At 34.9% G+C, this 11,604-nt stretch overlaps 1 protein-coding gene across 1 annotated transcript in view; it reads left to right on the forward strand.

Moving 5' to 3' along the window:
- The window catches only part of LOC110376541 (alpha-1,3-mannosyl-glycoprotein 4-beta-N-acetylglucosaminyltransferase A), a 31,319-nt gene extending 25,951 nt beyond the window's left edge, over positions 1-5,368 (forward strand). The window contains exons 6-12 of the mRNA XM_064036784.1: positions 575-687; positions 1,808-2,036; positions 2,485-2,697; positions 3,132-3,239; positions 3,503-3,702; positions 4,054-4,259; positions 5,283-5,368. Of these exons, the coding sequence (XP_063892854.1) occupies positions 575-687; positions 1,808-2,036; positions 2,485-2,697; positions 3,132-3,239; positions 3,503-3,702; positions 4,054-4,259; positions 5,283-5,368 (1,155 nt within the window). The remainder of the gene's footprint in view (positions 1-574; positions 688-1,807; positions 2,037-2,484; positions 2,698-3,131; positions 3,240-3,502; positions 3,703-4,053; positions 4,260-5,282) is intronic.
- Positions 5,369-11,604: the final 6,236 nt, after the last annotated feature.

The raw sequence follows: 11,604 nt of genomic DNA on the forward strand, positions 1-11,604 counted from the left end.
ACTCTTTTCCTAACAAAACATTATAGCTGCAGTTTCAAGTTTCAACGTCTAGGTTTCAGAGGCAAGACGCAATTTCAAACTATTGTAGTTAACTTTACCTGGAACAGAGGTTAACTTTCCCGTACTGCAGTAATAAGAAAGTCAAACAAACTTTGATCCCGAACTCATTAAAAACAGGAAGATAGGTTACCGCTGTATAATATTATCAGCACTTAAGAAAATGATGCCCATTGAACTTAAAGTGACCTAAATTCTTAAGCTGGAATTCTGTTCCACGCGATATACGGCTATGCATCAATAGTCGCTTAGGGATGTATGGCAGTATTTCTGAGGAGTGCAGGAGACCTGGGCGAATTGTGCACATTATAACTATCTGTTATCAGCTCGGCAAAAAAAAAATCTTCTAATCAATTATATTCCGACTGTTTAAAGTGCAACTGTTTGTGGTAGATCTTACGATTATGCATAGAGCGGCTGCATATAACGCGCATGCACGCGTTAGACGGAATTAAAGCTGTATCAAAACGCACCAATTTATAAATTCGCAAAACTTAATACTAAGAAATGTTCACAGAATCTCATCACTGGATTAACACCAGCTGATGTCAATGACACACTCATCGTCGTGATGGTCGGGGAATCTGACCTCGAGTACGTCGTCAACACGGCCAGGACTATTGAAATAGCGTAAGTTTATATTCATACAAATATTATAATGCTGAAGAATTCGTTTGTTCGTAAGTACTAACTTTAGGAGCTACTGGGCAGATTAAAAAATATATTTCAGTTAGGTAGTAAGGCCTATTTTTTAGTTTTTTGACTACTGACGTGATGCGGATGAAACTGGAAGCTAATTACGTATATTTTAGGCTTTCCAGTCTTCTTTGGTTTAACATGGTAGTCTCTGCATAATAGCCAAATTCATAATCCAAAAATTAAGCATTTTACCGGTGCTCACGGTTTTCAATGGAGCTTAATTCATTACAAAAACGCATTTCATAAAATTCTGTTTTTCGTAATTTACAGCTTTTTCGGTAATGCTAATTAAGAGGCTTATTTAAAAAGCATTTTATTTTTTACACATCCACGTAGAAAAATGCGAATGAATAAACGCGTAAAGCTGAATATGAAGATATGAATCCGAATGACTGAAAAGCGTGCATTCAACATTAAAATTCGGAATTCTTTGTGGTTTTACCTAGAAGTACCAATTTAATTTACAAAGCGAACGGGGTTGGGTTGAATTGCACTATCGGTATTTACTAGGAGATTTACGTATATATTCAAGCTAGGATCCATTCGGCCAATCCTGAACAAAGTTCATGTAACAAAGTGAGCGTCCGATGCGGTAGTCGAGAGCCCGTGGCTTCGCTTCCCGCACGAAGAGATTTGTATAGCCACCAGCCACGAGGTATTTGCTCGCCAGTCTAGACAACTGTTGCCTACCCTCCTTTGTTTAAATTAACACCTGCCGGGTAACTTTGCGCTTTGAACGTATTTGCCGAAGTAGTGCATTGTTTTACGGAACTATGGAGCGCTGAAATGGATTAAATGCTTAGTACGATAGTTGTGTATTAGTTGCAGGTTGGTTTAAACTTCTATTCAGTAATGTACTTAGTTTGCAGTGGCTTCACTCAATTTGTGTAATAATTAATCCGCGTATCGTACCTACTTAAGTATATCCCGTAAACACCAAGTTTCAGACATTTTCCATTAAAGTTTTCCGAGAAAAGGTGACATGCCCATTTAAATCATAAAAGAAAATATACAAAAAAAAACTTAAAATTTTAAAAAATTTCTTCACCAGGTTCCCAAAGCAAGTGGATAGTGGCCTCATAGAGGTCATAGCACCATCAGCAGCTTACTACCCCAACTTCGAAACTCTCCCCGTGACCCTAGGGGACTCCCACAAACGAGTCAAATGGAGGACAAAACAAAACTTAGACACAATATACTTAATGGCCTACGCACAATCTAAAGGCACCTTTTACCTGATGCTGGAAGATGATGTTATCGCTAAGAAGAACTATATTCAGGTGGGTTTAATGATGGTCTGTTTAAAATAAGTAGTTTTTAAGTTCACGTACATAAAAAAATAAGGGCGTAACTTTCCATAGGTTACAGCTACAGAAATGTACAAGATTAAATTTTCATCTCATCACCTTTTCGCACTTCATTGCGCATAGGGAGATATCTGAGAAGACATTTGAATATTTTAAATTCATAAACATATAATTTTTTTTATATTTTATGTACAGTTGGCCAAGAAAGTTGTCTACCAGTCTTTACAAAAGTATCTGCTTTATATACTGTTACTAAGGTACATACAAGAAATCGAAAAATTACTTGAAATTACCGTAGGAAATTAGACCACATTTTTGGTGACTGTACCTAGATCTAAAAACTGCTGCATGTAACCAATTTATCACGAAACCACTCTCTATTTCTTCTTCTATATCTAACCTTCTTCTTTAAATGTTCCAGGAAATCAAGAGATACACAGCGTCGACCACCGTCGCCAACCCCCAGTGGCTGTTCATTGAATACTGCCACGTCGGAGGCATAGGCAAGCTGATCCGCTCAGCTGACCTCCTCCACTTCATCACCTACGTGCAGCTGTTCTACAACAACATGCCTATCGACTGGCTCCTCGAGAGCTACCTGGCTGACAGAGCCTGCACCATTGAAAAGACAGCTGTAAGTTTGTATACAGTCAATTTTTGATTATCATCTGAAATTAATGTTTCATTTGCTGGTCCTTCTTAAAAAAAAATATTAAATCATCAATTACATAATTTGATAGGAATTGGAAAATAAGGCGCTGGTGAGCACTTAAAACAGCAATAATGATTGTGTGAAATGATAAAAACTAAACAAGTCATATTCTAACAACGTCATATTCTCCAATGATGGAAATGTTCATTTGACCCGTACTCGTAGTAAACAACAAGTTTTTTATATTGTTTGACTCAAGTACGGAGATTAATTAAAGTCCATAAAGTCCAACTGCAACTCAATTGTCAATATTGATGTTGTGAAGTATATGGATACATTTACTTAATTAAATTAATTATTTGATTGAAATCGTAAAAGAGTAGTTTACTGAAATTGGAACTGGTTTTATTTTTCAGAAAAAATGCCAACAAGCTAAAGAATCCATCCGGCCGAAATACAAGTCGTCACTGTTCCAGCACATCGGCTTATATTCTTCACTGAAGGGGAAGATTCATAAAGTTAAGGCACGTAAAAATATAAATTATAAAAATAATATGTAAATTAGTAACAAAAACTAACCGTGCACAATAAGAAGGGTATCTTTCCGTGTACTGGAGGATATCTATTCAATGTACGCAGATCAAATACTCAGTCTTCCCCCACTTCAATGTTCATTCCATCTTTCCATGGGAATTAACTGAAAGACATTTATTTTGTAATTTTTTTGTATACATCGATGATTTTCGGATATTCCATGTAATATTAATTTTGCCTTTCAACACTCCAGGATGTTCATTTTGGAACTGGACCTACGTTCTACCCGCACACGACCAACCCACCAGTGCATACCCTCAAGACGGATATACCAGAGCTGCCAGGTCATACTTTGAGGAAGGCCTACCTCGGCCACACATACTTCTGGGGCGAGAAGCCGAAGAAGGGAGATTTGGTGGAGTTTTGGTTCGAAAAACCAGTCGCCCTCTCTCAGTAAGTAGATCAAATCAATATTTTTTTTATTATGGCATCACTCAGACTCATATCTTAGAAGCAGAAAGCAAAAAAAGGAAATAAATGTTCATCAATAGCCAGTCAAACATAACTTCACATATACTGCTTCATAGAACTGAAAATGAACCTAACGTCATACAACATAACTCACAAATTGCTTTGACCACCGCTTTTGTACATACAAAGTTTCATGATGAATCGCTTCGCACCACATAAGTACATGCAAATCTTGTGCCATGCTGAAAGGTATCGCTCCATCTGAACACCCTTATAAAATTCCAAAATATTCCTCAAACTTACTCTTCAATAACAAGTAACTGTTGTTTCCAGCTACACGTTCCGGAGCGGCAATATTGAGCATATAAAGGACAAGTTTTACCATACCAGTGTGGAAGTTCTACCAGTTAGAAACACGAATTTTACATCCGTTGGGGCCTTCGACGAGTTTGGTCTGGCTGAAGGCGACTTGAAGACAGGACTCATCTCTGCCATCCGGCTGAAAGTCAATAAGGACAGCACCTACTGGGTTATTCTTAGTGAGGCAAGTTTTTGCAACATCTGATAATTTAGCATACCTAGGACCTTATTCCAAAAAAGTTGAATCTGGCTATAACTTCATGTAGAAATTTTTAATTAACACGATGAGTGTTTTTAACGCGAGGCAATTATGACAAAGGCAAAACAAGATCAAATCGTTAATGAAATTATTTTTGAACATCATGACGTAAACACCATTGTGTCAGAATTTAAACCGACTGAGTACGAATTCACGAACTGTAATTATTAGTACAACCGTGTTTTTCAAGATCTTATTACTATTTATTTCTAGTAGTGCTATGAGATAATCTATTTCTAAAATCCCAGTGATCTATTTCACTACGAAATAGGTGTTATCTTAACTTTTCAAAGAATTATTTGTAAATTAAGACAAACTTAAATCTCTCATAGTAAAACATGAACATAGGTACGTGTTCTACGACTGACGAACTCGCGAATTCTACAGATGATTGTGTGACCCACATTCATGTCCTCGTAGACTATGCTCGTCCAAAAATACATGTGATTCGTCATCAAAAAATTCCGTTCAGAGTGATAAAAATTTACGAGAAAAGATACGTGCAGACAGCGACATCTAGCGGGATTCTTAGATAGCGCTGCGCAACAGGTTATATTCCGCAGGTGTGTGAATTGCTGCAGAGGGCTCAGACAAGTGGTTTTTACGTCAATTTAATAATATTTCCAATTAAAGAATTTGACATTCACTCTAGTTAAAGCGAATGATAGTTAAAAAGCATTTTTTGTAATAAAGAACAGAATAGTCTCATGAGATTAAATGAGATCACCTGAAGTTATAGCATCGATTCTATCGTCAACTATAAGTTATTATAACTTTGCTACTTTCTAGTAATGATGAGAAATACAACATCTGAAATAAAATTGCTGATTTTATGTAGTTTTATTAGAAAAGTCCACCAAAACTGAACTGAACGATATATATCCGTTTTAAAGACACTTTAGAGATCATACATGTAATACTAATGGAGTATATTTATTTGTAGATCGAACTCAAAGAATACCAGGGGCCGGAGGCAAGGTGACAGATGACGAAAACACCATGGGACAGGATACTGCGGAACCTGATTAGAGCACCTTTGATGTGAGGGGTACAAGGTAGGAGAAAAATCTAAATTTAAATAGAAATAAGGAATGTATAGGACTTTAAGGTTTTTTGAATTTAATACATAATTATTGTAAACATAAACGATACAGTTACTCCATAAGATTATGACAATCGATTAAAAAAGGTAAGCGTAATGTATATGCTGATGATAAGTATAAAGATTTTTGTATTCGATGCTTATAACATAATTTTAAATCATTATCGAGAAAAGTCAAAAGGTCTTCCATAACCGATAGTGCAGCTCATGACGCTGCACTTTCGGGGAGTAGTTGTTAGCAAAGATGCTTATATTCTATAGGAAATCCTCCTTCCGCTTCTAAGACTACTCCCATAGACAGACTTCACTCGGGATTCACCATACAATACAATCAAAGTTTTTATATTCCGTTTTGCAATATCTGTTTAAGTTATTTTCATCATCATTCATTTTCTTAATCATCAACAATAGCGTAGTCAAAATAATCAGAAATTATTTCCCACTCTTTCGACTTTAAACAAAGACTGAGATTCATTAGACCAAATTACAAATCCATTTCAACAATTAGCCATGTATGGTTTATTTGTCAATAACCACCGTTTAGGCTCCCCATCATTCGTTTAAACTTAAAATTGTACATTTGAAAGACATATTAGTGAGGTTTCGTAGATAGAATAACAAATTGCCGCATGTGAGCGCCCCGCGGGGCTGCTACATATTGCTTTATCTGTACATAAACAAGGCGAGAAGGTATATAAGTTCCTGGCCTGAATGAGTTTCGCGTATCATGCGTTGAATGGGTCTTTAAACATCTCTTCTCATTTTCCTTCCCTTTTGGGAAATCTCGCTGCTTGTTGAATTACATACCTCGTTCATTTGATTCGACCTCATTTATCATTATCGTTTGTTTCTGAATTGATAACCGTTTTGATTATTTCTCCATCATTATCTGATGCTTTTGGGAAGTCATCGTCATTTACCAAACCATCGCCATTGATAGGTTATCTAATTTTATTATTAGTCATATATTTTGCATTAACCGTGACATCAGTCAATACGACGCTTTGAGCGTCTTTCAATAATTTAGCATAAACATTCAAGCTTAGTTTAATTTTGAGTATTTGTTACTTTTATCATTTAGTAAGGGCATCGCTATGTATAGTATTATTTGCGACTTGCGCACTTGTAATAATTAAGATGTGGAAGACGACGAATGTGAGAAATGATAGAATGCATCAATGCTAGTAATTACGAGCAGATTAGCAAAGCTATCGTGCTTAGATAAGTTAGTTTAAAAGGCGGAGAATGAGAGAGATCGTCATCTTCATCCATGATCACGTCATTCTCTTTAGTCAATAGCAGCTAGACATAGACATTATTATTTTCAGTATTTTTTTATTTATTCATGCACACCTTATGATTTCCATTGGCATAGTAGAGACCTGAGTTGAACATATTATATCTAAATATACATTCATAACCATGTACATACGTAGTGAAATCTCGTCCTCAACAATGAGTGAATAACGAGATTATAGAAAATAGATAAAGATATATTTTTATAATAAAATAAAAAAAATCAAACAAAAAATTAGCTAGTTATACATAGTCCATTGTTTGGATCACGGGCAAGCTGTAAGTAAACCGTAGAATGATCAATTAACTTGATGTTTGGAAGAGTTATCATTTTCACCTCACTATGAAATTTGAGCTGTAATAAACTAGTCGTAGTATTTATCCAGGTTTATTTTAGCGCTCAGTCTTAATTCTTCATCATTGTTTGGCGTTTTGTCATTCATTGAAGTCAAAAGATGGTGTAAGCATAGCTACAGTCAGGCTACACTCAACGAGTTGTGTGTATATTTGTAATATTCATCATCTTTATCAAAAGTCATACTGTTCTAGAAAAAAAATATTCACAACAAATTCCGTACCTTCACATATTCAGATTCAATTAGCCAAAATTCTTCCTGATTCCATAAGCCAAATTTTAAAATTTCTAAAACAGCTTGACAGCTTCCGAGTTAGACTGTACATCATCAACATCATTCAACAATTTTATCATCGAACCCATAAGACATACGCCATTATCAAAAACAAATCACCATGCCTCAGTTATGAAACCTAAAACAAGGAAAAAAAATATCACAGTCATCAAAAGAAAATAATTATTTTCTATTTCATGTCAACTCATTTCACTAAGACCATTGATTCCATAGTCCGCATCATTATTTCTTGCATCAAAGCGCCAACCAATGATGAAGAGTTCCAACCTCCTTTCGTAAATGTTGGTTAACCACCGCACAGGTTTGCCCCACAACGAAAATTATTAGAATTTGTAGAGCTGTACCTAAACTGCTTCCCTTATTTATATAGCCTATATATTCATTGCTTAGTATTAGTAATAATATAGTCGAAATAAAATAGATATGCATAGGTATAGTAAAACTATTAACCTGATTATACTCGCTACGACGAGCTCGGCTGTCGTTTTTATATACGTTTTGCTTTTTTCAACTTTGAGTAAGTTCAGAAAATTGGCTCCAAAATTATGTAAAAAAGAAGTCATTTTATAAACAAGTACCTAACTATATGAAAAAAATGTCCCAATCAATGTTTAGAATCAAAATATAAATAATTAATAAATTAAATAAAAACATATTTTTCTTTCGTGCTTCTGACAGTGCTTCCATTTTTTATTTATTATTTTACCCAGTCTTATTGACTTGTTAAATATTTTATGTACATACCACTCCAACTGCAAACTATAGAAATAAATAATAAGATTATAATTAAACCATGTATGTATTATATTATCATTACATTTTATTATGTATCACAATCCACAGTACCACAGATTGTACACACTGGAACAACCTCGCAATAATTACAGTTAAAACCATAGTCATTATTATATACTAAGTCAAACATAGCATACACAATATTTCAATAGTGACAGAATCAGAATCTGCAAACATTCACTTTCTCAAGGCGTCTCTATTTCAAACTTATAATCAAAAAAAATCTCCTTAGACATTTCATACTTTTTCTGTCATAAATCTCACAACCAATAAAATCGTGTTACGTTTTCTCGCATCAAACAAACATGCAAAAGAAACATGCTACGTTATCTCACATGTTGAAACAAACAATAGAATCCTGGTTTGTTTTCTCGCATCAAGCAAACAAACAATAGAATCGTGTTACTTTTGCTCGCATCAATGAGACATACAATAGAAAAGGGTTACGTTTTCTAGCACCAATCAAAAATACAATTGAAACGTACTTATTTCGTTTTCTCGCATCACTTTATGCATATAACAGACATGGGCTGATTTTTGTTTCACCATCTCATACATATACGGGTAAGTTTTTACCAATAGTTCATGCAGTCACAGGTTAAGTTTCCTTACATCACACAAAAATACAATAGAAACGGGTTTATTTTTCTGACATCACTTTATGTTAACGGGTTTAGATGTCTTACATGACATCACGCACACAACAGAAACGGAGTTAGTTTCCATATATCGCTTCATGCTTATAACAGAAACAGGTTTACTCTCCTGGCATCAATTCATGCATTCACTAGAAAGGGCTTAGTTCTCTTTTATCATCTCATCCATATACCAGACACGGTTTAAGATTTGGTTCATCATTTCAAGGCAAAATTGGGAATAGTTTATGCCAGGAAATACTACATGGGTTATTTACCAATTAAACTTACAAAAGAAACGTATTTCGTTTTCTCGTAAATAAAAGATATTTCGTTCTTTCACATCATTCCATTGATATAATAGGAACGGGTTCATTTTCCGGACATTGGTCCAAACACATAATAGAAACGGGTTCATTTTCCAAACATCACTTAAAATACACAATAGAGACAGGTTCACTTTCCGGGCTTCACTTCAAAAACATAATAGAAAAGGGTTTATTTTCCTGGCTTCACTCCAAACACAAAAGAATCGGGTTCATTGTCTTGGCATCACTGCAAACCCACAATAGGAATGGGTACGCTTTCGGCACATTACATCAAAACACATAATAGAAATGGGTTTATTTTCTTGGCTCACTTGAAATACATAATAGAAACGGATTAATTTTACTGACATCACTCCAAACACGTAATAGAAATAGAATAATTGTTCGGCCGTCACTTGAAATACATAATAGAAACCGGTTCATTTTCCTGGCATCACTCCAAACACAAAAGAATTGGGTTCATTGTCTTGTCATCACTGCAAACCCACAATAGGAACGGGTATGCTTTCGGCACATTACATCAAAACACATAATAGAAACGGGTTTATTTTCTTGGCTCACTTGAAATACATAATAGAAACGGATTGATTTTTTATTTTTGAATAATTGTTCGGCCGTCACTTGAAATACATAATAGAAACCGGTTCATTTTCCTGGCATCAATCCAAACATATAATAAAAACGGGTTCATTTTCCGGTCATCACTTCAAACACATAAAATAAAAGGGTTCATTTACCGGGCATTATTCCAAACACACAATAGAAACAGGTTCATTTTCCTGGCAACAGTTCAAACACACAAAATAAATAAGTTCATTTTCCGGTTATCACTTGAATCACTTACTAGAAACGGGGTCATTTTACGGGCATCACTTAAAATACATAATAGAAAGGGGTTTATTTACAGGGCATTACTTGAAATACAAAAGAAATAAATTAATTTTATTCATGTCACTCCAAACACATATTATGAACGGGTTCGTTTTAAATGGATCACTTTAAGTTCATAATAGAATCGGGGTCATTTCCTGTCATCAACTCAAACACAATAGAAATGGGGTCATTTTCCGTGCATCACTCAAAATATAAACCGATTCATTTTACCCGCTCCAAACACGTAATAGAAACAGAATCGTTTTCCGGGCTTCACCAGAAGTACATAACAGACCCGGGCTCATTTTCCGGGCATCACTTTAAATTAAAAATAGAAACGGGTTCATTTTCCTGTCATCAACTCTATCACAATAAAAATGGGTTCATTTTCCGTGCGTCGGTTTAATCACATAATAGAAACAGATTCAGCACTCCAACCACAATAACAACGGGTTTATTTTCCTAACATTACTTGAAATACATAATAGAAACGGTTTTATTTTCTAGACATCACTTGAAATACAATGGGAACGGATTCATTTTCCTGGCATCAAACACATAATAAAAATGGGCTTGTTTTCCTAACATCACTTGATACATAAAAGAAAGGGACTCATTTACCGGGCTCCAGGCATTACTTGAAAAACAATAGAAAAAGATTCATTTTCCTAGTATAGCTTCAAACACATAATAAGAACGTAAACATTTTTCTGGCATCACTCCGAACACATACTAGAAACGGGTTCGTCTGGCATCATTTCTTAAATGTAATGGAATTGGGTACAGTTCATCATCATATGTCATGGTTCAGTTTCCGAAGATCACTTCATGAAAATAACATAAATGGGTTATCTTTGCTAGCCTCACCTCATGAAAATAACAGTACAAGGGATTCGTTCTCTGACATCATTTGTAACATACATACATATAACATAAACAAGTTTAGCTGTGTCACATCGCTTATTATATACTTCATGTATTTAACCGATTTCGGTTAAGTATTCTGGCATCACTTATACATTTTATCAAAAAAAAAAAAATCAGTTCTCATGCCTACAATAAGAATGGTTTGAGTTTCTTGTCACCATTTCAAACAAATAATAGAAAGGAGTTTCAGTTCTTCCACATCATTTCATAAACACAATAGAAACGTTCATTTTCCTTGCATCACTCCAAACCCATAATAGGAACGGGTTACTTTTCCTTGCATCACATTACACACGTAATAAGAACAGGTTCAGTTTTATAGCAACAATTCAAACATAATAGAAAAGGGGTTATTTTCCAAGCATCAATTGATGTACATAATAGAAACGGGTTAATTTTCGGCCATCACTTGAAACACTAGAGACATGTTCGTTTGCGTGGCATCGCTCAAAATAGCTAAGACGGTTACATTCCATTGCATAATTTTTTTAATATATCAATAATTAGTTTCCTGACATTATTCCAAACCAATAATAGAAACGTCTTCATTTTCCTGGGATCACATCACACTCATAATAAGAACAGGTTAATTTTTGGAATAACTTAAAACACATCATAGAAGCAGCATCACTTCATAAACGAAATAGAATCATGATTA

The sequence above is a fragment of the Helicoverpa armigera genome, chromosome 1, assembly GCF_030705265.1.
Source record: "Helicoverpa armigera isolate CAAS_96S chromosome 1, ASM3070526v1, whole genome shotgun sequence".
Lineage (NCBI taxonomy): Eukaryota > Metazoa > Arthropoda > Insecta > Lepidoptera > Noctuidae > Helicoverpa > Helicoverpa armigera.